The sequence below is a fragment of the Rhinoderma darwinii genome, chromosome 4, assembly GCF_050947455.1.
Source record: "Rhinoderma darwinii isolate aRhiDar2 chromosome 4, aRhiDar2.hap1, whole genome shotgun sequence".
Classification (NCBI taxonomy): domain Eukaryota; kingdom Metazoa; phylum Chordata; class Amphibia; order Anura; family Rhinodermatidae; genus Rhinoderma; species Rhinoderma darwinii.
In genome coordinates this window covers 343,344,505-343,371,717 of record NC_134690.1, presented here as the reverse complement: position 1 = coordinate 343,371,717, position 27,213 = coordinate 343,344,505, and the positions used below count along the sequence as shown (strand labels likewise).

General features: G+C 43.7%; 1 protein-coding gene across 1 annotated transcript in view; it reads left to right on the top strand.

The window, feature by feature from the left end:
• Positions 1-27,213, top strand: part of SLC22A2 (solute carrier family 22 member 2) — a 118,120-nt gene that overhangs the window by 29,072 nt on the left and 61,835 nt on the right. The window contains exons 6-9 of the mRNA XM_075864461.1: positions 5,448-5,554; positions 10,387-10,601; positions 11,420-11,528; positions 18,167-18,279. Of these exons, the coding sequence (XP_075720576.1) occupies positions 5,448-5,554; positions 10,387-10,601; positions 11,420-11,528; positions 18,167-18,279 (544 nt within the window). The remainder of the gene's footprint in view (positions 1-5,447; positions 5,555-10,386; positions 10,602-11,419; positions 11,529-18,166; positions 18,280-27,213) is intronic.

The following is a 27,213-nucleotide window of genomic DNA, read 5'->3' as shown; positions in this document are numbered from 1 at the left end:
ATGGTAGTATTTTTGATCAATGTGACTTGCAATGTCTCTCCATTATACTTTATACTTTACACTGCACGCTTGCTAGTTTAGATTTACCACTGTTTATAAACAAATGTACAAGCCAGTAGAGTGAGGCGGGATTCACACGACAGGGTTTCCCGGCCGGGTGCCGGCCTTTCATAAATCGGCCGGCACCCGGCTGCATTAGGAATAATATACCCCTAATGGGGCTATGCACACGATCGTTTTTTTGACGGCCGGGAAAACCGGCCGTCAAAAAATGGGACATGCCCTATTTTAGGCCGGGTGCCCGGCCGCCTGGCTCCCATAGAAGTCTATGGGGCCGGGTAATACACGGCCATCACCGGAATGTGTCCCGAGTGATGGCCGGGTCTACCGTCGCTCGCGCACACTCTCTCCTCCTCCTCACAGTGCAGAATGCATGTGAGGAGGAGGAGGAGGGTCTTTTATTGCTCGCTGTAGGAGTCGGAATCCCCAATCCCCGGCCAGGGATTGGGGATTCCGCTACAGGAGAAGTGCGTGACTACACTGTCCATATATGGACACAGCGAAGTCACTCACTTCTGCAGCGGAATCCCCGACACTATGGCCGGGGATTCCGCTACAGGAGAAGTGAGTGACTACACTGTCCATATATGGACACAGCGAAGTCACTCACTTCTGCAGCGGAATCCCCGACTCTATGGCCGGGGATTCCGCTACAGGAGAAGTGAGTGACTGCACTGTCCATATATGGACACAGCGAAGTCACTCACTTCTGCAGCGGAATCCCCGACGCTATGGCCGGGGATTCCACTACAGGAAAAGTGAGTGACTACACTGTCCATATATGGACACAGTGACGTCACTCACTTCTGAAGCGGAATTCCTGACCTGTGGCAGGGAATTCCTCTCCAGGAGAAGTCAGTGACTACACTGTCCATATATGGACATTGAAGTCAGTGACTTCTCCTGGAAGAGGGGGGATGGGTGCAACCTACAGGGGGCTGTGTGGCATCACCTACAGGGGACTTGGTGGCATCGCCTGCAGGGGGCTGGGTGGCATCGCCTGCAGGGGGCAGGGTGGCATCGCCTGCAGGGGGCTGTGTGGCATCGCCTGCAGGGGGCTGTGTGGCATCGCCTGCAGGCTGCTGTGTGGCATCACCTGCAGGGGGCTGTGTGGCATCGCCTGCAGGGGGCTGTGTGGCATCGCCTGCAGGGGGCTTGGTGGCATCGCCTACAGGGGGCTTGGTGGCATCGCCTACAGGGGGCTGGGTGGCATCGCCTACAGGGGGCTGGGTGGCATCGCCTACAGGGAGCTGGATGGCATTACCTACAGGGGACAGGGTGGTATTCCTACAGAGGGCTGGGTGGCATCACCTACAGGGGGCTGGGTGGCATCGCCTACAGGGGGCAGGGTGGCATCGCCTGCAGGGGGCAGGGTGGCATCGCCTGCAGGGGGCAGGGTGGCATCGCCTGCAGGGGGCTGTGTGGCATCATCTATAGGGGGCTGTGTGGCATCACCTACAGGGGGCTGTGTGGCATCACCTACAGGGGGCTGTGTGGCATTACCTACCAGGAAAAAAACGGATGCAGATCGGGTCCAAATCGGCCGGTAAAAACGGCAACTCGGCCCGGAACGGAATCGGAACGGATGCAAACCGGATGCAAACCGGCCGGGAAAATCGTCCAAAAATGGCCGATTTTCCCGGCCGACACTCGGACCCTGTCGTGTGAATGAGGCCTGAGTGCTGATTTTCATTACAGTAAGGGTATGTGCACACACAAACTAAAAAAACGTCTGAAAATACAGAGCTGTTTTCAAGTGTAAACAGCTTCTCATTTTAAGATGTTTTTTATTCAAAGTTGCGTTTTTCGCTCCGTTTTTTAACGGTCGTTTTTGGAGCTGTTTTTCTATAGAGTCTATGAAAAACGGCTCGAAAAACGGCTGAAGAAGTGACATGCACTTCTTTTTCGCAGCTGTTTTGAAAAACAGCCGCATAACAAACGCCCCGTCGGAACAGAACGCCGCTTTTCCCATTGAAAGCAATGGGCAGATGTTTAGAGGCGTTCTGCTTCCGATTTTCCAGTCATTTTTCGGGCCATTTACGGCCTGAAAAATGCCCGAAAATAGCCCGTGTGAACATACCCTAAGAGTAGAATGATTATTAACTATAGGAAACTAAACCAACAGTGACAAAACAAACCAGCTTCAAGTGCTAATTTCAAGAATACAATTTACAATGTATCTATAAAGTGTAAGCCCACCTTATTGTCCACAAATGTAAAAATCAAACAATCTTCCCCCATTTAATAGTTATAACCAATCATCCTTGTCCCGGGCCTTTCTCTGCAAATTTTCATGAAATGTTAGCACTGTCTCCTTGATTTCAGCATTCTGCATGAGCGTTCTTTGCGACAGCCACACTTTTGGGCTAGGGCTACATTACTTCTTTAGTCACGCAGGCAGATGGTGCAACTGTTGCGCTACGCCATTTGTTTAAGTTTTTCCTGCTCCAAAAGCTGTATATAGGAAACCGTTGCGCTACAGCTCTTTTTCCCATTCACCCCTAACAAATGCAACAGATACATGCTAGGTAAACCTTTGGTTAATTTTTTTTATATTGAAATGTATTTGTAATTTCTAATTGACTTTACATAGAAGCTGCAGCGCTGTAAGCTGAATCTGTCATTGAGCTGAACTGACGGCTCAGCTAACAGCGGCTCCTGTGTGCCTCCAACACGCAATATAAGGCCTGATTTACAAGATCGTGTGCGTTTTGCACACGCAAAAAACGCGGCGTTTTGCGCGCGCAAAAAACGCTGCGTTTTGCGTGCGCAAAAGGCACTTAGCTGCATGTGTCATCAGCGTATGATGCGCGGCTGCGTGATTTTTGCGCAGCCGCCATAATTATGACACTCCGTTTGGATGTTTGTAAACAGAAAAGCACGTGGTGCTTTTCTGTTTACATTCGGAGTTTGACAGTTGTTGCGCGAATCACACAGTTCGCACGGAAGTGCTTCCGTGTGGCATGCGTCGTTTTCACGCACCCATTGACTTCAATGGGTGCGTGATACGCGAACAGCGCACAAAGAAAGGACATGTCGTGAGTTTTACGCAACGCACTCGCGCTGCGCAAAATTCACGCACTGTCTGCACTGCCCCATAGCCTAATCTAGGTGCGTACGACACGCGTGAAAAGTACGCGCATCGCACTCGCGTATATTACGCTCGTGTAAACGATGCCTAACCCTAAGGCTGAGTTCACATGACCATGTTACATTCGTAATGTACGGAACGTATTTCGGCCGGAAGACCCGGACCGAACACAGTGCAGGGAGCCGGGCTCCTAGCATCATAGTGATGTACGACGCTAGGAGTCCCTGCCTCTGCGTGGAACTACTGTCCCGTACTGTAATCATGATAATAGTACGGGACAGTTGTCCTGCAGCGAGGCAGGGACTCCTAGCATCGTACATACGTTCCGTACATTACGGACGTAACATGGTCGTGTGAACCCTGCCTAATACTGATCAAATCTAAGTTCCAGCTGACTGATGGATTTGGGTTACAGAGGCGTTCTGCAGCTTATATGTAAAGTGAACACATAGAAGGTGCAGCGCTAAATGTATACAATATTTGAATTATATATATACAGTATTAACAATGTTTTTGGAATCACCCTATACATATATTTTATTAATGAAAAATAAAGTGACTAAACATTTATAGCCTTTAAATTACATAAATAGTACAAGTCTTTTCATTCCTATTGATGTCTCTATTGCACGAGTGGCAAAGAAATTATCATTATGGTATGGAATGCTGTAAACTGTGGTTCAAGTGCAGAGTTTCCCTTTAATTAGGTTTATTGCATGTTTACTGTGTACTGTACATGATTTTTTTTTGTATACCCCACTCACTCCATACATGTCAAACTCAATAACAACAGGCAAGTGCCTCCTTCAAAGGGCTATTCCCGGCTTTGAAATTTATGATAAAAGATGCGGGTCCCAGCTCTGGCACTTGTAAATAACTCCAGAACATTTTGTTCTATTCGAGTTACAGTAACAGTCGAGAAATGTGCTTGAATGTTTCCATAACTCCATGGAAGCACATGTGCGGCCACCTCTCCACTCATTCTCCGCCTGGATGAAGTGGTCACCTCACCAGGCAGGACAGGGGTCCCGTTGATATAGCATAAATGTATCAGATGGGAATAATCCTTTAACATTGCCACCAGTAACCCCTTAAGGGTATGTTCACACGACAGCGTCTGTAACGGCTGAAATTACGGGGATGTTTCCGCCTGAAAACATCCCCGTAATTTCAGCCGTAACGGCATGTGCAGGCGCTTGAACGCCGCGTCCATTACGGACGTAATTGGCGCTTCTATTCATTGGAGTCAATGAATAACGGCTCCAATTACGGCCAAAGAAGTGACAGGTCACTTCTTTGACGCGGGCGTCTATTTACGCGCCGTCATTTGACAGCGGCGCGTAAATATACGCCTCGTGTGAACAGACAAACGTCTGCCCATTGCTTTCAATGGGCAGATGTTTGTCAACGCTATTGAGGCGCTATTTTCGGACGTAATTCGGGGCAAAAACGCCCGAATTACGTCCGTAATTAGTGTGTGTGCACATACCCTTAGCCGTTTCAGCAAAGTGCCCCCATAAACAGTTCCAGCAAAGTTTCCTTGGATAAACAATAGTTCTCTCGCATAAACGGTTTTATCCAAAATTAGTATACAAGTTAGTAGATCCAAAATAGATCTTATTACCACAATAAGGATTAAGAAAAAATTTGGTTGAACTTTTAAAAAAAAAAATCAATCAAATTTGTTTCTTGAAGAGAAAAATAAGTAAAACTCAAGGGAAACACAAAAAGCAAATCAATATTAGGTCATGCAGGCTTAAAAAAAAAATTAAATACTGGATAGATATGTAATAAGTAGGAGACATTAAGGCCTTATTCACAGAAGCTACTGCGTCCGCAAAATACTTGCAGTTTTCCATGCATATAACTGTCAGTGTTGTTCCCGTGTGTCATACGTTTTTACCGTCCATGTTTCTCCTGTGAAAACACTTCATCGATTTTTTATTTATTTTTTTGCTGTTTTTTGTTAGCAACATTTAATGGGTGAGTTTGGTCTGCAAAAACTGTCCAGGATAGAACATGCACTGAGTTTCTCGCAGCAGACACATGCTTCGTGAAAAAAAAAAAGTTTTGAATTGCCTTTATTGAATTGTATGGGTCAGTGTGCTGTCAGTTGTTAAAACGCACAGTACACGGACGAGTATGTAAAAGGGCATCCATAATAAAAAAAATCACCAAATGTTGTCAGTTTTTGATGAGCTAGGCAAGCGTGTAATATTAGTATGGCCTGTATCAGCCATAACACAGCATACTGTATCTAACACTTAATAATACTTACATTTTTTATTATATACAGAGTCTAATAGAAAAAGAAGAAATAGGTGATAAGAAAGTTCCATCTTTTGCTGACCTTGTCAGAACGCCTCAGATAAGGAAATACACATTTATTCTTATGTACATCTGGTAAGGATCCTTATATTTATGTATAGTTTTCATTTTATCAGTTGTAATTAGGGTTGCACGATGCATCGAAATATTGATATGATTTAGATGCCGTGCACCCTCAAACGGTTCAATACTGTTAATTCATATATTTTGGTACTAAGTTGTGCGGCCGCACAGTTTAGTATTGTAACACATTAATGTAGTCAGAGCGGGGCTGCGTGTGTGTAATACAGCCACTGCCCCGCTCCTGACAAGTGTGCGTGTGGGGTCAGTATGATGTGATAAGGCCGGCGCTGCATCGGTACGGAAGACAGAACACGCACTGCAAAATACCCCCATGTTGTGTCTTCAGTGCCAGCGTAACTATTAATTAGCGCAGCGCGGGCCGCATCACCTCAGGCTGACCGTGCGTGCGCACACTTATCAGGAGTGGGGCAATGGCTGTATTACACGGCTGCATCCCCACTCTAATGGCAGAGATCTGAGAAACTCATATCTCTGCCACTATTCCCTTGAATGCTGCAATCAAAGCTGATAGTAGCATTCAAGGGGAAAATGAGAAGGGGGATGCGCCTTGGATCGGGTAGCAGAAAATCCCTGTGACGCGATCGAGGGACATACCATATATGGGCAGACAACCCAGGGTCCACTGAAGGACCCCAGGGCTGTCTGACCATATTTTCTGTTAGGGCATACTTGGGTATGCCCTAACAATTGCCTGTGCACTATCAGTACACAGGCTAATGTATTGAAATATAGATATATGCCAGTACATTACAGTTTAAAAGTATAAAAAATAAAGTAATGTTAAATAATAAATTTAAAAAAATACACGCACACACATTTTTTACAATAAACATTAAAATAAAACTCTCAATACATAAAATATACACATGTTCGGTATCGAACGCGACCGTAATAACCTGCACAACAAATTTAAGCGTCATTTATTATGTGTACTCTGTAATAAAAATAAAAATAAAACTGCTTTCTTTCACTTATTAATGTGAGGCACATGGTAATATGAATTTTATAATATCTCCATGTGCCTCACATTAATATTAATTAACCCCATCATGTACCTCATTAACCCAATGTTGTTAATTATGACTGAGGAACATGATGGGCTTAATTACTATTAATGTGAGGCACATGGAGGTTCAGAATTCATCACACCATGTGCTTCACATCAGAAAATTTAACTTTTTTTTAATATTGTTGTCAAAGTCTCGTTTTGGTATCGAGAATTGCAATACTTCACAAAGTATCGGTATCAAAGTCCAAATTCTGGTATGGTGACAACCCTAAGTTGTAATAGTTAGTCATTTGGTAAAATTCATCATAAAATCACGCTGTGTCATCTGTGTTATTTTGCTCATACGACTGCACGTATACCGTAGTGTGTCACCATGATACAGAGAAGTATCAGGTTTTGATAGCGCCACACACCCCAATAGATAGTGACACACCCAGCCCCCTGCTGTAGATCGCATCCCACACAGCCCCCTATAGATAGCATCACACCCCCTGTAGAAAGTGGCAGAAACACTGCCCCCCCCGTAGATAGCATCACCCACAGCCCCCCTGTAAATAGTGCCACACAAATCCCCTGTAGATAGCGCCACACAGCCCCCCTGTAGATAGCCTCACACAGACCCCCTGTAGATAGTGCCACACACAACCCCAGGCGTGGATTAAGGGTACCATGGACCCCGGGCAGTTCACAAAGTTGCCCCCCACCAACTCTGAAGATGCTATACCGTATATTTGCAGATTTCAGTTTAGGCGGCCACAGATCTGGCATGGTTTTGAATTCCCTGTAAAAGCAGAATGAGCCATACAGAGGAGAGAAAGAATACTTTGAGACACTAAAGAGGTCAGGAGCTTTAAATTGATAGTGGTTTCTGGAAGAAAAAAACAAAATCTACTGTGCGTAACTATAAAGAACCAATGTTGTTTAACCCATTATAGTCCAAGCCATTTTTTGTTTTTTTACATTTTCACTCGCCACCTTCCTAGCGCCATAACTTTTTTATTTTTACGTCAATGGAGTTGTGTGTGAGGGATTATTTTTTGCAGGAGGAGTTGTAGTTTTTATTAAAGTACCATATAATGGGTGAATAGGAGCAAACTGCGGTTTCTCCATGTTTTTTGGGGTTTCGTTTTTACTGTATGTATATATTTACCTTAACTTAAGGGAAAAGTAGACTTAACATGTAATTTTACCTTAAGATAAGGTAAATATATACAGCCCCAGAACCCAGCTCAGAACATAAATATACAGCCCCAAAACCAAGCTCAGTACATAAATACAGCCCCAGAACCAAGCTCAGTACATAAATACAGCCCCAGAACCAAGCTCAGTATACATATACAGCCCCAGTACCAAGCTCATACATATATACAAGCTCAGTACTTAAATATACAGCCCAGAATCAAGCTCAGTACATATATACAGACCCAGAACAAAGCTCAGTACATATATACAGCCCCAGAACCAAAGCAAAGTACATACAATTCCAGAACCAAGCTCAGTACATATATACAGTTCCAGAACCAAGCCCATACATATATACAGCCCCAGAACCAAGTTCAGTACGTATATACAGTGCCAGAACAAAGCTCAGGTCATAAATACAGTGCCAGAACCAAGCTCAATACGTATATACAGCACCAGCACAAATACAGCTCAGTACAGAGATCATTTTCAAATTCAGTTTAACCCGTGCCATATAAGTTTGTACGACATAAAATGACAGCTCTCAGTATGGCCTGAACAATGGTAAGGATATGCTGGGTGCTGGTGTTTCACAAAAAAGAATGCTACCATCCGTCATCTTGCTGCAGATAATACAGTAAATACAGTACTGATAAGTCACAGGGAGAATAAACATTTACATTGAGTGACTCATAGGTCTTCTTCACTCACCCTTCTCCATCCGGTACAGACCTCTATGACTTCTCCCGGCAAGGGCCCACTCAGATGTCTTTGGCTCCTCACTTTTCCAAAATTTCCACACCTATAAACGAAGATAAAATTCTCATGGTGCCACACACTACGCCCCTAAATATAATAGTATCACACTCTGTGCCCCTGAATATAATAGTATTATACACTGTGCCCCTGAATATAATAGCACCATACTCTGTCCCCATGAATTAAATTGTGTCAAACACTGTAAAGTAAAGCACCACACACAAACTCACAATGCCCCCTGTAGATAGCGCCAGTCAGAATGCCCCCTGTAGATAGTGCCAGTCACAATTCACACTGTAGAAGAGCCAGTCGCAATGCCTTCTATAGAGAGCGCCAGTCACATTGGCCCCTGTAGATAGTGCCAGTCACAAAGCCCACAGTACATAGCGCCAGTCACAATGCCGCCTGTAGATAGCGCCAGTCACAATGCCCCCTGTAGATACCGCCAGTCACAATGCCCCTGTAGATTATGCCCCTTGTAGATAGCGCCAGTCACAATGCCCCCTGTAGATAGCGCCAGTCACACTGCCCGCTGTAGATAGCGCCAGTCACAATTCCCCCTGTAGATAGCGCCAGTCACAATGCCCTCTGGAGATAATTCCCCCAATGCTGCCCACAGAACAAAAACAAAAAACATTCTCACCTGTCCCCGTTCCCACTCCGTCCTCCAGTGATGCAGGACTGATCAAAGACCAGGTGGCGTCATCCAGCTTAACGGCACAGTTGGCGTGATGACGTCATCGCGCCGACTCCGTCATTGGTAAGGCACCGAATGGGAGGATGGGAACGGAAAGCTTTCTGTCTCACCAGCGCTGAAGTAAGTAATTGTATACGCATCCTAAGGATGCTGATACAATTAGGTGAGACGTCCCGCTCCACCCCGGTTCCCTGAACCGTCTGTAATTTTAACAGCCGGTACTGGAGAACCATGGCGAACTGTGCGCCCTTTCAGCCTTGGGCCCTGGGCACGTGCCTAGATTGCCCTCATCATAATCCACCCCTGCACACCCCCCCTGTAGATAGTGCCACCCCTCTATAGATAGCACCACACAGACCCTGTAGATAGCGACACACACAGCCCCTGTTGATAGCGCCACACACAGCCCACCTGTAAATAGTGTCACACCCCCCTATAGATAGCAACACACAGCCCCCGGTAGATAGTGCCTCACAAACACCCCCTTATAAATAGTGCCAAACAGCCCTCCTGTAGATAGCACCATCCACTTTTATAAATTGCCACGCAGACTCCCAGTAGAAATCACCACACAGACCCCCTGTAGATGTGCCACTCCCCTGTAGTTAGTGCCAAACTTACCTGTGTTCTAGCACCGTCTTCCTCTCCCATGATGTAGGCCTGGTCTCTCCTGACCAGGCCGCATCCAGCGGAATGACGCATGCGGGGCGGTGACGTCATGACACCGCCGGCATAAAAAAAGAAGGGCCGAATGGCAGGCAAGGGAACCAACGGTTCACTTGCCTTGCCAGTGATGTCAATTGTATCAACTATGCTATTGCTTTCGGCAAAACGAAGGGTCTGGTTTCCGTCTGTGTCAGTTTGTGTCTGTTCAGGGTCCCCAACGTAGATGTGAACAGAGAGTTATACTGCTCCTCTCCTCCCTGATGCATCATTGGACAATTTAATCAACATGGCACGCAATCTGTTGATGAATCTGCCGTATAATTCAAACACCAGGACAGATCTGGTGTTGAAAATAAATATATAAATAAATAATAATAAAAATTCTGATAAATGAATTACATTCATCTATATGTGTAGCGCAGGTGCTTCATAAATATGGTGTTCGGCTCAGAGGCCATTTAATAGTTGTGCAGCATTGTGTAAATTTAAATCTATATTCTATATCTTTAGGTTTTCATGTGCCGTTATTTACCAGGGACTGATAATGCACATGGGAAGAACTAGCAATAACATTTACTTCGACTTTTTCATCTCTGCTCTGGTGGAATTTCCTGCTGCCCTTATTATAATTGTTACAGTGGATCGTATTGGACGGAGATACCCATGGGCATTGGCGTGTATAATAACAGGGCTGACGTGTATAGTTACTGCTTTCATCCCTGAAGGTAAATCAAACTTTTGCCTGTTCAAATAGAATTGAAAAAAACCAAAACTCTAGCAACAATTACAGGTTAAACTTTACTAATTATCATACAATTATCTAGTATTTACTGTGGAGGGCAACCATAGCAATAATTGTAATAGGTGACATGCAGTACACAGAAAGATGATCAAAATTGGGGTTATTTCATTTAGGAAAATAGACAGCTTTGTGGTAACCTAATCATAACTTTCAAGTATCACAAAGAGGGACGTTTTTTTATTTTAAGCTACGCCTCTAATCCGTTCCAATCCCCGCAAATACACATCTGGTTTAGCCCACACAGTATCATGCTCCCATAGTGCCTCCCACACAGTATAATGCCAAATAGCTGCCCCCACACAGTATAATGCCAAATTGCTGCAACCATACAGTATAATGCCCCCATAGATGCACCCATACAGTATAAAGCCAACACAGATACCCCCATACAGTATAATGCCCACACAGATGCTCCCATGCACTATAATGCCCACACAGATGCCCCCATGCAGTATAATGCCCAAACAAATTCCCCAATACAGCATAATGCCCCATAGCTGCCCCCATACAGTATAATCAGTATAATGCCCACATTTGAATGATAACGATTAACATGTACAGTATATCTCATCATTAGAGATGTACACAAATATTTGAATCCAAGAGGCCTAAATATGTTCCAATATGGTTTAGTCTGAGGTTTATACTTAAAGGGGTCTTGAAGGAGCAATTAAAGATCAAAGTTTTCTTTACATCATTTTGTAGCATATACAATATTTTATTACATCTATATTTATTCAGGATTCTCTGGTCTGCAGACTGCACTGGGATGTGTGAGCAGAATGGGCATTACAATTTCTTTTGAGATGATTTGTTTGGTCAATGCTGAGTTGTATCCGACTTTTATCAGGTGAGGACTTAACACTTGAATATGTAAAAATGATATTACAGTATCAAGAAGGAAATGTGTAATTTGCAATAAATTATACTTTTTGTGTTAAGTATATGATTCAGTCGACTGCGCTATTGATTCCGTAAAAAAAACGGAAGTCTTATGGAACGGAGACAAATGGAAACCATTAGCAACGAAAGCATTACCATTGAAATCAATGCAGCAGTTTATGACCACATATGGCCACATATGAGGTATTGCCTCGGGAGAAATTGATTTACAAATGTCAGAGTTCTTTTTTTACTTTATTTGTTGAGAAAATGAAAATTTTTGAGCTAAAGCTACGTCTTATTGAAGAAAAGGGATTATTTTTCTTTTCACTGCCCAATTTTAATAAATTCTATAAAAAACCTGTGGGTCAAAATGCTGACAACACCCCTAGATGAATTCCTCAAGGGGTGTAGGTTCCTAAATGAAATCACTTTTTGGGCGTTTTCATTGTTTTGTCCCCTCAGGGGCTTTGCAAATGTGACATGGCCTTCGCAAACCATTCTTGCTAAATGTGATCTCCAAAAGCCAAATAGCACTCTTTCCCTTCTAAGCCCTGCCGTGTGTCCAAACGGCCGTTTATGACCACATGTGGGGTATTGTTTTACTCGGGTGAAATTGCTTTCATTTTGTGGTGGTTTTTCTTCTTTAGTCCTTGTGGAAATGAAAAAAAAATAGCTAAACCTACATTTTCTGTGAAAAAATGTTGATTTTAATTTTCACGGCCTACTTCAAATAATTTCTGCAATAAACCTGTTCGGTTGAAATGCTCACTATACCTCTAGATAATTTCCTCAATGGGTGTAGTTTCTAAAATGGGGTCACTTGTTGGGGGGTTTTACTGTTTTGTCCCCTCAGGGGCTTTGCAAATGTGACATGGCCTCTGCAAACCATTCCTGCTAAATTTGAGCTCCAAAAGCCAAATGGCTCTCTTTCCCTTCTAAGCCCTGTTGTGTATCCAAACAGCCGTTTATGACCACATGTGGGGTATTGTTTTACTCTGGAGAAATTGCTTCACAAATTTTGTGGTGCTTTTTCTCTTTTAGTCCTTGTGGAAATGAGAAAAAATTAGCTACACCTACATTTTCTTTGAAAAAATGGAGATTTAAATTTTTACGGCCTAATTCCAATCATTTCTGCAATAAACCTGTGGGGTCAAAATGCTCACTATGCCCCTATATAAATTCCTTGAGGTATGTAGTTTCCCAAATGGGGTCACTTTTCGTGGATTTCCAGTGTTTTGGCACTGCAAGGGCCCTTCAAACCTGACATGGTGCCTAGAATATATTACAATAAAAAGAAGGCCCTAAAATCCTCTATGTGCTCCATTGCTTCTGAGGCCTGTGCTTCAGTACATTACCACACTAGGGCCACATGTGGGATATTTCCTAAATCTGCAGAACTTGGGCAATAAATATTGAGTTGCATTTCTCTGGTAAAACTTTCTGTGTTACAATTTTTTTTTATTAAAAATGAATTTCTGCAAAAAAAAATGAGATTTGTAAATTTCACGTTTAGGGTATGTTCACACGGCTTACTTACGGACGTAATTCGGCCGTTTTACGCCTCGATTTACATCCAAAAATGCGGCTCGATAGCGTTGGCAAACATCTGCCCAGTCATTAGAATGGGTCTTACGATATTCTGTGCACACGGTAATTTTTTTTACGCCCCGCTGTCAAAAGGCGGGGCGTAAAAAATACGCCCGCGTCAAAGAAGTGCCTGTCACTTCTTCAGATGTAAATGGAGCCGTTTTCCATGGACTCCATGGAAAACCAGCTCCATTTAACGTCCGTAATGGACGCAGCAAAAAGCGCTTCAACATGCCATTACGGCTGAAATTACGGTGCTGTTTTCTCCTGAAAACAGCCCCGTAATTTCAGCCATTACGGACGCTGCCGTGTGAACATACCCTACTTTGCTTTAATTCCTGGGAAACTTCTAAAGGGTTAAGAAAATTTCTAAATGCTGTTTTGAATACTTTGAGGGGTGAAGTTTTTAAAGAGGCTCTGTCACCAGATTTTGCAACCCCTATCTGCTATTGCAGCAGATAGGCGCTGCAATGTAGATTACAGTAACGTTTTTATTTTTAAAAAACGAGCATTTTTGGCCAAGTTATGACCATTTTCGTATTTATGCAAATGAGGCTTGCAAAAGTACAACTGGGCGTGTTGAAAAGTAAAAGTACAACTGGGCGTGTATTATGTGTGTACATCGGGGCGTGTTTACTACTTTTACTAGCTGGGCTTTCTGATGAGAAGTATCATCCACTTCTCTTCAGAACGCCCAGCTTCTGGCAGTGCAGATCTGTGACGTCACTCACAGGTCCTGCATCGTGTCGGCACCAGAGGCTACAGTTGATTCTGCAGCAGCATCAGCATTTGCAGGTAAGTAGCTACATCGACTTATCTGCAAACGCCGATGCTGCTGCAGAATCATCTGTAGCCTCTGGTGTCGATGTGTCCTCGCTCGTCTGACACGATGCAGGACCTGTGAGTGACGACAGCGTGATCTCTGGAGAACACGGCTGTGTCTGCACTGCCAGAAGCTGGGCGTTGTGAAGAGAAGTGGATGATACTTCTATGCACAACGCCCAGCTAGTAAAAGTAGTAAACACGCCCCGATGTACGCACATAATACACGCCCAGTTGTACTTTTACTTTTCAACACGCCCAGTTGTACTTTTGCAAGCCTCATTTGCATAAATACGAAAATGGTCATAACTTGGCCAAAAATGCTCGTTTTTTTAAAATAAAAACGTTACTGTAATCTACATTGCAGCGCCTATCTGCTGCAATAGCAGATAGGGGTTGCAAAATCTGGTGACAGAGCCTCTTTAAAATGGGGTGACTTATTGGGGGTTTGTAATATATAAGGCCCTCAAATCCACTTCACACGTGAACTGGTCCCTGAAAAAATTGCCTTTTGAAATTTTCTTGAAAATGTGAGAAATTGCTGCTAAAGTTCTAAGCCTTGTAACGTCCTATAAAAATAAAAGAATGTCCAAAAAATGATGCCAATCTAAAGTAGACATATGGGGGATGTTAATTAGCAACAATTTTGTGTGGTATAACTGCCTGTCTTACAAGCAGACACATTTAAATTTAGAAAAATTATAATTTTCGCTATTTTTCCCTAAATTTTGATGTTTTTCACAATTAAATACTGAATGTATCTAGCAAATTTTGCCACTAACAAAATGTCCAATGTGTCACGAGCAAACAATCTCAGAACTGCTTGGATAGGTAAAAGCATTCCAAAGTTATTAACACATAAAGTGAAACATGTCAGATTTGAAAAATGAAGCTCTGTTAGGAAGGTCAAAAGTGACCAAAGTGGGAAGGGGTTAACAGAGTTCAGTGTTGGATAAGAGGTGCAATGCAGGCAATACCAGAGCAGACAGCCCGAGGGTAAACAGAAAGTCCAAATCAGAAAGCTAGTGGATATCAGGGATTGCAGAGGTCAATCCAGAGACAATCCGAGGTCCAGTTCCAACAAGTGCAAATAGTCAAAAGGTACAGGGTATAGCCAGTAGCTTGATCAAACACATGGAAACAAGGAAAATCACAAGCAAAGAAAACAGAACCAACCCAGATTGAAATACTCCACCCTTCAATCTGATAGGAAGAAAGACAGAGAAGTGAAATAGGCTCAACAACTAAAATCAGAATCACCCAGACGCTAGACTAGTAGTCATAGTAATATTAAAGGGACGGACGTTTCCTAACATCCTGTACACATAGAAGCTGTATCGTTCATTCTGAGCTGCATCCAACAGTTCAGCTGAACTTACGGCTTGGCTGAAAGCTGACACGCAGGCTCCAGCTAATAACGATCACATCTAAGTTCATAACTTAGATGTGATGGATAATAGCTGGAGCCTGTGTGTCAGAGACATGCAGACCTACTCTTAGCCGAGTCGCCAGTTCAGCTGAACTGACGGATGCGGCTCAGTCAACACTATACAGCTTCTTTGTATAACAGGATACATAGAAGCTGTATCTTAAAAAGTAACAAAACATTTTTTATAAAAGTGATTTTGAAAGTTGCATAAACACACTAAATACATTTATTTAATAATAAAAAAAAATGCTTGCAAAGGTGTACATATCCTTTATTCTAACATTACCTAATGCAAGTTTCTAGACCTACCAATCTACGTGTATAAACACTAATGTGGTATATAAGGGGATATAAGGGTAGGGAATTATGTATATTCTGTATATAGACTTTATGGATACAATGGGGCAGATTTACTATTTAAAATGTGCCAGAATCTGGCTCAAATTGAGGCACAATTCTGGCACACATGCTGTGCACCACATATACTGAAGTAACTGTTTTACACACTTTTTCTTCTATGCCTGACAAGCAGGTGTAACTTAGCAAAAAAAATAATGGGTGTGTCTTGTGGAAAGGGGTGTGGCTTGATATGCACCAGTCAAGAGGTAGTATAAGGAAGAGAAAACTGTCTAACATGTCTACTAAAATGCGCCAAATTTATCATACCACTGTGATAAATTAGGCATATCTTTTGACCTCCTGGTCTAAGTTTACACTGTCTATCTTAGACAGCATTAGTAAATCTGCCCCAGTTAATTTTTTATAACAATGGCTTTATTTTTCTATACCGTTTTTCACACTGGCTACCTGTAACATTTAGTCTCCTTTTCTCTCAGCTGGCTGACGAGAGTGAGGGAGGCTGAGAGACTCAGGACAGAACCAGATTGCTTAGAAACAAACTTTATGCCTAATGCACATGACCATGTGTTCTGGCCGAGCCCCGTCCGTGATCCGTAGAAAGATAGGACATGTCCTATCTTTCCACAGATTGGAGAGACCCATTCACCCGCTAAAGTAAATGGGTCTGTGAAAACTATCGGGTGCCACTCGGATGCTGTGAAAACAGCCTGAGTGGCAGTCGGTCATGTGCAACAAGCATTATAGTGACCACCATGTATGGCCATCATGGAGATCACATGCCCAGAAACAGTCTCTATTGTTTCAGTTATCACCAAGTAGCTGCTAGGGAAGATGTTGGCACCAGGATCGTATTGATAAGTCTGTGGGAGGAGGGGTATAGGACGTTTGATTTATGTGGCAGCTGCACGGGGTATGTGCTCCTGTTATCCAAATCTAAGTATTGTAGACATTTAGAGGTTAAAGGGAAGGTGTCACGAAAAAAATGTTTTTTCATATGTTATTGCTTTTAGTATGTCATTAAAATACATTTTATTTATTTGTGTTGTACTTTTTTCTTTCTTTTACTTCTCTATGGGGGCTGCCATTTTTTTTCATCTCTGTATGTGTCGATTAACGACACATACAGAGATGGAATACGGCACATACATCCCCATAGAGAATGCTAACGGGAGCCGTTCCATTCACTATAGTGTACACCGTCTGTGTGGGAACGGCGCATGCGCCGCTCCCACACAGTCCAAAAGGAAGGTCTTTGGCAGAGCGACATCCGGCGCCATTGTCATGTGGACCAGAAGCTGTGGCCGGACAGTAAGATGACTACTTCCGGTCGCGGCTTCCGTCCATATGTTCAGACGCAAGGACTAGGTGCGGAGGGAGCGGGGGCAGCGGCAGCGGCAGGAGCAGGTAAGTTATGTTTGTGTATGTGATGTGTGTATTATGTTAGTGTATGTTTGTGTTATACTGTCTGATTACCACTGTATCTAATCCTCCTACACTGTGCATTCGCTCAAAAAATGGCGGCACACAGTGTAGGAGGTTTGAACATTCAACCCCCTCCTTTCTCCTGGCACTAGCCAGGAGAAAGGAGGGGGGATTGTTTGAGGACACTAGAGCGAGTGTGTCTTCTCCAATTTTGCAGCATAAAGCAATGAGGTTGCTTTACCACATTGCAATGCTGCAATTTTGGGAATTGCTCCCTCTAGTGACCAGCACATGGAAATGTTATAAATTAGAATCTAATATTTCTTAACTTGTGAAAAAATGTAAAAAATCAGAACAATGTGTAATAATTTATATACTAACTGTTTAACTAAAAAAAATAAAATTATTTTTTCTAGCGATACATTCCATTTAAGGTAAATTGACCATATTGATAAATGTCATAATTTAAGGCTTGTTGATGATTTGTTAATAACGACAGGCTAGTTTTTTCACTATTGTTTTATATTAGCAAGTCATTAATGTTCCCAAGAATTGCATTTATATGTTACAATAATCAGGTGGATTTTTTTTGGGGAACTGTGTTTGTTCGCTCACTGCACTTTACATTGAACAATGATTGGGAACATTTGGTTGATCTAACAATCAGTCGGGCGTTTATCGCCCCACATAAATGGTCCTTTAGCCATGAAAAATGTAACTCATACCTACACACAGAAGGGAGTTCCTCTTGTTACACATCTAGTTTTGTTCTTTACTCATAAACTATGGACTGTATTATTGAAACTTTCTGTTCAAATCTTTTAATATTCCTAATTTACAAAATCCCAGGACAAATAGACAACGCTTTTCTTATGCATCAACCTCAACCGAATCCAAGCAAGGCCATTATCCTCCTTTGACTTTTATCTTCCTGCAACCATTGTCACATTGCGGTCTTATTTATCTATGTAATGCATTTTCAGGAACCTTGGCATAATGGTCTGCTCATCCATGTGTGATGTTGGTGGAACTATAACACCGTTCATTGTTTATCGACTGGCAAATGTTTGGAAAGAATTACCACTTATAGTATTTGGTAAGTAAGGCACAGCTTAAAAGGAGTATCCTAGCAATTAGCATTATGATTTAAATATATATTTTTTAAGTATATCACAATTAAATATTCTGTAAGTAACTAATGTTACCATGTTGGATGGTCGTAACAGAGACATATATTTTTGACAGACAGCAGACGAAAACATATTCTATGTAATTGTATTACTCTTTAACCCCTTCCCGCCTCAGCCCTTTTTCAGATTTTCATTTTCGTTTTCCTCCCCACCTTCCAAAAGCCATAACGTCTTTATTTTTCCGTCGATATAGTACTATGAGGGCTTGATTTTTGCGGGACGAGTTGTAGTTTTTTTTAGAACCATTTATTTTGCCATTTAATGTACTAGGAAATAGGAAAAAATTATTTGTGGGTTAGAAAATGAAAAAACAGCGTTTCATCCATGGTTTTTTGCGCGCCGTTTTTGCGTAATTCACTGTGCAATTAAAACAACATGTTAACTTCATTCTGTGGGTCAATACGATTACGGCGACCAGATTCTCAAATCCTATTGCATGTGATCGGAGCTGCAATGTAGATAACAGTAACGTTTTGTTTTTTTAAAAACGTTAATTTTTGGCCAAGTTATGAGCGACTTCCGGTCCACAGTAAAATGGCGCCGGACGGCGCGCATTTCAAATTGAACTGTGTGGGAGCGGCGCATGCGCAGTTCCCACACAGCGGCGTACACGAAAGTGGATGGAACGGGCCCCGTTCGCAGTCCCTATGGGACTGTGGCTGCCGTATTCCATGTCTGTATGTGTCGTTAATCGACACATACAGAAATGGAAAAAAAAATGGCAGCCCCCATAGGGAAGAAAAAGTGTAAAAATAAAAAAAAGTAACACACAAACACACATATTAATCCAAACGTTTTTAATAAAGCACTAACATCTTTAACATATTAAATTTTTTTTTGTGGTGACACTGTTCCTTTAAAGAGACTCTGTAACCACATTATAAGTGCCCTATCTCCTACATAAGGAGATCGGCGCTGTAATGTAGGTGACTGCAGTGCTTTTTATTTAATAAAACAATCTGTTTTCACCACTTTATTAGCGATTCTAGATTTATGCTAATGTGTTGCTTAATGCCCAAGTGGGCGTATTTTTACTTTAGACCAAGAGGGCATTGTAAAGAGGAGTGTATGACGCTGACCAATCAGTGTCAATCACTCCTCTCCATTCATTTAGGATCCTTTTAGATCACTATGTGCTATTCTTATACTAACACATTAACAATACTGAAGTGTTTAGACAGTGAATAGACATTCCACGGGATGTCTATTCACAATCTGTGCACTTTGTTACTGTTTCTGTGGTAGTTACAGCAGAGCAAAACGTAATCCCGCAGTAAATGACAGGTTACAGCGAGATTACACTTTGCTCTGCTGTAACAAACAGCCGACACCGGCATTGTATGGAGTGGGTTCACTCCGTGAGCCCGCTCCATACTTCCCCTACCCGACTTTGGCGTATGGATACGTCAAATGTTGGGAAGGGGTTAAAGAAGTAGTCCCACATTTATATATTAAATTTCTCTGTTAGATCACGCAAATCATAACAATTTCTCAATTGGAATAATTTAAAAAAAAACTAAATAAACGTTCCTGTGTATAGATATTGCTGTTACATACTTGTTATGGCGCCCCCTTCCCTTCTATTGAATCTCTCTTAAAACATCCACCTAATGTGTCTAGTGTTAGTGAAAAGATGGCGCTTCTAGTGCACCACTTCGCCACCTTTGTACAAGAGCATCAGAGTGGTGGAACTGAGCTAAAGAGAATGTCTGATCACCGGCATTGGACACATTAGGTGGACGTTCTGGGAGGAAATCAAACAAACACCATGGGGCACCATAACAAGTATGTAACAGCACACGGCAGCAATTCCTTAAAATTATTCCAACTGAGAAATTGTCCTGCCTAATTCAACAGAAGAATGTAATGTCCACACGTAGCCTAAACACTGCGGAATATCCGACAAGATCTTCTATGCAGAAAAATGTACATGCTGCAGATTGAGAATCTGCCAATCGCATGTCAATATCTGAGCTTCTTTTCTGCTGATTTTTTCCGTAGCGTGTGGATGAGATTTGTTTGGATCTTATCCACTCTGCTGCTACTATAAGGGTATGTGCACACACACTAATTACGTCCGTAATTGACGGACGTATTTCGGCCGCAAGTCCCGGACCGAACACAGTGCAGGGAGCCGGGCTCCTAGCATCATAGTTATGTACGATGCTAGAAGTCCCTGCCTCGCTGCAGGACAACTGTCCCGTACTGTAATCATGTTTTCAGTACGGGACAGTAGTTCCACGGAGATGCAGGGAATCCGAGCATCGTACATAAGTATGATGCTAGGAGCCCGGCTCCCTGCACTGTGTTCGGTCCGGTACTTGCGGCCGAATTACGTCCGTAAATTACGGACGTAATTAGTGTGTGTGCACATACCCTAAGGGTATGTGCACACACACTAATTACGTCCGTAATTGACGGACGTATTTCGGCCGCAAGTACCGGACCGAACACAGTGCAGGGAGCCGGGCTCCTAGCATCATAGTTATGTACGATGCTAGGAGTCCCTGCCTCTCCGTGGAACTACTGTCCCGAACTGAAAACATGATTACAGTACGGGACAGTTGTCCTGCAGCGAGGCAGGGACTCCTAGCATCGTATATAACTATGATGCTAGGAGCCCGGCTCCCTGCACTGGGTTCGGTCCGGGACTTGCGGCCGAAATACGTCCGTCAATTACGGACGTAATTAGTGTGTGTGCACATACCCTAATAATCAGCAGTATGTTTTCACAGAAAATCTGGTCAGAAAATTCTGCAGTGTTTACGTTATTTGTGGACGTACCCTGAGGATTGTACATGGAACATTAAAGTTAAAAGTAGGCTGTACCAATTACAAAATACAAGTTGTTCAACAATTATCTTTATCCAAATTTGGAAGTGGGATGTCTTAGAAATATTATGATTTCAATCATCCACTTTTTTTTGGCTCTATCTACTTAAAAGGGTTACCCAGTTTTATGTTAATACACCGTGTTCCAAATTATTATGCACATTGGATTTAAGTGTCATAAACATTTAATTATTAGTTTTTCAATTAAACTCATGAATGGTATTGTGTCTCAGGGCTCTTTGAATCATTGTAATGAATCTCAGACACCTGTGATAATTAGTTTGCCAGGTGTGCCCAATCAAAGGAAAACTACTTAAAAAGGACGTTCCACATTATTAAGCAGGCCACAGGTTTCAAGCAATATGGGAAAGAAAAAGGATCTCTCTGCTGCCGAAAAGCGTGAAATAGTGCAATACCTTGGACAAGGTATGAAAACATTGGATATTTCAAGAAAACTTCTCGTACTGTGAAAAGATTTGTGGCTGATTCAGAGCACAGGTGGGTTTGTTCAGATAAAGGCATAATTAGGAAGGTTTCTGCCAGACAAATTAATAGGATTAGGAGAGCAGCTGCTAAAATGCCATTGCAAAGCAGCAAACAGGTATTTGAAGCCGCTGGTGCCTCTGGAGTCCCGCGAACCTCAAGGTGTAAGATCCTCCAGAGGTTTGCAAGTGTGCATAAAGCTATTATTCTGCCCCCCCCTAAACAATGCTCACAAGCAGAAACGGTTGCAGTGGGCTCAGAAATACATGAAGACTAATTTTCAAACAGTGTAGTTTACTGATGAGTGCTGTTCAACCCTGGATGGTCCAGATGGATGGAGTAGTGGATGGTTGGTGAATGCCCACCATGTCCCAACAAGGCTGCGACATCAGCAAGGAGGTGGCGGAGTCATATATTGGGCTGGAATCATGGGGAGAGAGCTGGTAGGCCCCTTTAGGGTCCCTGACGATGTGAAAATGACCTCTGCAAAGTACGTAGAGTTTATGACTGACCACTTTCTTCCGTGGTACAAAAAGAAGAACCGTGCCTTGCATAGCAAAATTATCTTCATGCATGACAATGCACCATCTCATGCTGCAAAGAATACCTCTGTGTCATTGGCTGCTATGGGCATAAAAGGAGAGAAACTCATGGTGTGGCCTCCATGTTCCCCTGACCTCAACCCTATTGAGAACCTTTGGAGCATCCTCAAGCAAAATATCTTGAGGGTGGGAGGCAGTTCACATCAAAACAGAAGCTCTGGGAGGCTATTCTGACATCCTGCAAAGATATTCAAGCAGAAACTGTCCAAATACTCACAAATTCAATGGATGCAAGAATTGTGAAGGTGATATCAAAGAAGGGGTCCTATGTTAACTTGTAACTTGGCCTGTTAAGTTTTTTTTTATTGAAAGAGCTTTTGATTTCTGTAAATATGACCTCCTGATGCTGAAAATTCAACAAATTACCATTTTAGTTCTCTTTACAACCTTTAAAATGTTTTGTTCTCTGTTGTGCATAATAATTTGAAACCGTGCATTTTGAGTTTTTTACTTCTAAAAAAAAAATCTGTTATCATTAGGAGATTTGTTCAATAAAATTAGCATTATACTCCAACGGTTGATGGCTTGAAGATTATACTGACTGTCATTTGCATCGACTATTTAGGAAAATCAGCGAAAAATAACATTTGCATAATAATTTGGAATGCAGTGTAGAGCTTAATCACTGTATAAATGAAAAGTTACAGAACTTTCTAATATGCTTTGGGGGAATTTATAAAGCACCTAAGTCAGATTTCTGACGTTGAAAAGTCGCAATTAGAACAAAAACGTAGTGACTTTTGCATTTTTCCGCCACCTCCAGCACTTTTTAAAAAAAAGAGAGCAGGGACTATTTGAAGGAACAAGGACAACCGCAGCCCAACAAATTCACTATAATATATACCAGAAACTGGCATAAATTAAATCAGAAATCTACTCTAGCTCACAGCTGGTATAGATTTCCCTTTCTGGAGCACGGACAGCCAGAGATGCGCCTAATTTATTAAGAGATGTGCGCCTTTAAATAAATTAGGCCCATTTTACGTCAGTGCTCTTTATTAATAAAGGCTACAAGTGGATACAAGTGGATACAGTATAGGCAATGCTCTGGGAGCGAAACCGCCTGGACTTCAGACTGATACATTGTAGCAAACAGCAATCAGTGAGATTTGTGCAGCTGCTTCTGCCATCAGGGGGGTATTAGGGGTACTGGTGTGAGGGGCCCGGCCAAACCTAATTGAAAGGGGGGCCCGGCAACTGCCGCGACTTGCCTTTGGTAGAAAAAAACGGGCCCCACCAATGGGGCCCGTTTTTTTCACCACAGAATGTCGTAAGCTGCGGGCCCCCCCTCTCGTCATGGGGGCCGTCGAACCGCCCGCGCGCGCGACCGATCACGCACACAAGGAAACTCCCGCGCGTGCGCACTCGCGAGTGCGCACTTACGAACGCCCGCACTGGAGACCGCGCGCACCCGCGGAAGCGCGCACCCGCGACAGCCCGGGCGCTCCCAGATGCGGCAGCCCGGGCGCTCCCAGATGCGACAGAACATGGACAGACACACATGGACAGAACTTACCTGGAGCCTGACTGGAGGTGAAGGACTGGACGTCTGGACCGAAGACATCGCCTGAAGAGGACTGGAGTGGGAGCCAGCAGTTCTTCTGACACAGTGAGTAAAGTGTCTGAAAGTGCTGTTTATGTATGGCCCTGTTCACACAGAGTATTTTGCAGGCAGAAAAAAAATCTGCCTCAAAATTCCTTAAAGAATTTTGAGGCAGATTTTGACATGCCCACACTATCTTGCCGCTTTTTTTTAATGCGTTTTTTGACCGCGGCGATTGAGGACAGCAGACAAAAAACGCTTCGAAAAATGCATTTTCTGCCTCCCATTGATTTCGATGGGAGGTCAGAGGCGGAACCGCGGCAAGAAAGGACGTGCTGCTTTTTCTTTTTTCCGCGACTGGCTCCCATTGATTTCAGATTAAATCAATGGGAGGCGGTTTTGGAAGTTTTTTGGTGCTGATTCTGACGCAGTGTCCGAGTCAATATCAAGGCCCAAAAACTCTATGAACTGGGCATTATTGTTAGTGCTTATTCAGCCGAGTGAAAGTGACAGCACAGCTTCCGTTTCAGTCACCATTGATCTCAATGGTGACGGAAACATGGCTAATGGTTTCCGTTCGTCACCATTCCGGCTGGTTTTCGGACGGAATCAATAGCGCTGTCGACTGCGCTAATGGTGACGGAAACGGAAGCTGTGCTGTCACTTTCACTTTCCGTTGCGGGGTTCACCCGACGGAAACCTCAGACGGAACCCCGGAACGGAAGCAAACGGTGATGTGAACAGGCCCTAACAAAAAAGTTTTGTATTTTTTTAAGCTGGTTCACAAAAAAAAATAATTCAAAATTCTACTGGACCAACTGCCTATTTAGAGACCGGCAGCAGCTCCAGGAGCGACATCATAAGGGTAGGAACACACTAGGCGGATATGCTGAGTAAAACTACACAGCTTATCCGCCCCGGTAGCCGCAGGGAATTCTGCCAGCAAAACCGCACCAAATGGTGGTGCAGGTTTCGTGAGGCATGTCCGCTGCGGGAATCCTGCAGGGAAAAAAAAGTTTAGACTTGCCCCGGCCGTAGTCCTGGTGACGCATCTCTCTCTTCTGAACGTAGCCCCGCCTCCTGGGATGACACTGTAGACCGTGTGACCGCTGCAGCAGTCACATGGGATGAAACGTCATGACAGGAGGCCGAGCTGCGCTAAGAATAGAGGATCGCGTCACCAGGACTACGGCCGGGGTGAGTCTAAACTTTTTTATAAATTTTAAAAAGTGCCTTTTTTTTTTTTTTCTCATTTGTGATTTTTTCAGCAGATCCGCAGCATTTCCGCAACAGAGGAGCAGCGATTCCACAGAATACATTGACATGCTGCGGCTTAAAAAGCCACACGGCAGGTCAATTTTTTTTGCAGCGTGTGGATGAGATTTGTTCAAATCTCATCCACTCTGCTGCGACTGTAATACGCTGCGGATTTTCCCCAATAAAATGTGTTGCATAAAATCCGCAGTGTTCATGCCTATGTTCCTACCCTAAGGCCGGATTTACACGAGCGTGTGCTTTTTGCGTGCGCAAAAACGTGGCGTTTTGCGCATGCAAAAGGTCCATAACAGCTCCGTGTGGCAGCAGCGTATGATGCGTGGCTGCGTGATTTTCGCGCAGCCGCCATCATTATAACACTATGTTTGTAGCACGTGGTGCTTTTCTGTTTTCATTCATAGTTTATACTGCTGCGGAAGTGCTGGGCGTGATTTTCGCGCACCCATTGACTTCAATGGGTGCGTGATGTTCGAACAATGCACAAATATCGGACATGTCGTGAGTTTTACGCAGCGGACACACGCTGCATGAAACTCACGGACAGTCTGCACGGCCCCATAGAGTAACATAGGTCCGTGCGAGGCGCGTGAAAATCACGCACGTTGCACGGACGTATTACACGTTCGTCTGAATAAGCCCTAACAATAAGGCCCAGTTCACAGAGTTTTTTGGCCTTGATATTGACTCGGACACTGCGTCAGAATCCGCACCAAAAAACTTCCAAAACCGCCTCCCATTGATTTAATCTGAAATCAATGGGAGCCAGTCGCGGAAAAAAGAAAAAGCGGCACGTCCTTTCTTGCCGCGGTTCCGCCTCTGACCTCCCATCGAAATCAATGGGAGGCAGAAAATGAATTTTTCCCTGCGTTTTTTGTCTGCTGTCCTCAATCGCCGCGGGCAAAAAACGCGGCAAGATAGTGTGGGCAGGTCAAAATCTGCCTCAAAATTCGGTGCGCGGTTCCAGGCGGTCGCGGGTGCGCATGCGCGGGAGTTTGCGGGTGCGCGCGATCGGTCGCACGGGCGGCGGTGTTTGACAGCCCCCATGACGACCCCCATGCTACCCAGGGCCGCCATCAGGGGGGGTATTAGGGGTACTGATGTGAGAGGCCCGGCCAAACCTAATTGAAAGGGGGGCCCGCAGCTCACGACATTCTTTTGGTGAAAAAAACGGGCCCCATTGCAGGGGCCTGTTTTTTTCTACCAAAGGCAAGTCGCGGCAGTTTGCCGGGCCCCCCTTTCAATTAGGTTTGGCCGGGCCTCTCACATCAGTACCCCTAATACCCCCCCTGATGGCGGCCCTGGATACCATGATATAGTGCTGGACGGAGTACCGTTAACAGGCGGTGCCACGGTAGGGGGGCCAAGAAAATTTAGCTGTAGGGGGCCCTGAAATTCCTGATGGCGGCCCTGCTCACCCTCTGTGCTTGTGTAGGATGGTCGGCACAATTCGATTCTTAAACATGGAGGGCCAATAGCCTCCTTGCGGCAACAGTATGCAGGCCTCTTGTAGTGGACACCGGTAGCTAGTTTGGCACCAGAACACCCAGTGAAATTAAAGTCCAATGGATTCCAAATAGAAAAGTACCTAGGTCTTCCTTAGGCTTGATAAAAGACCCAACAGTTCTTAAATACTCTCATTGGAATGTGATTTGACTTTGGTCAAATGTCATGGGTCAAAGTTCAAAGGGCGAGTGGTTCCTTCCCTTGTGTCATAAACTGTGGGTATGTGGACCCACTGGGCCGTACCACCATAGCGTGATAGCAACTGACTAGAAGAGTACCAAGTCAATATATAAATAGTCAAAGCACAAGGGTACCTGTAGTGGTTCAGACAGTAGCAACGGCTAGGCACAGATAGGACCTTGACAGCAGACACCAGACGTGGTGTAACACAGCAGGCGAAACCAGTGGCACAACACGACTCCAACAGATTTAAGGCACAGGAACAAATAGCATGGGATACAGGATATAGGTAGAAGGCACGGGAACAGGATAACACTAAGGGACCATTTGCAAGACTTACATAGGAAAACACAACTATAAAAGAGTATCCGGCACACCAATTTTGAAACAAAGGTATTTTTATTTTGTTTTTGTTTTTAATG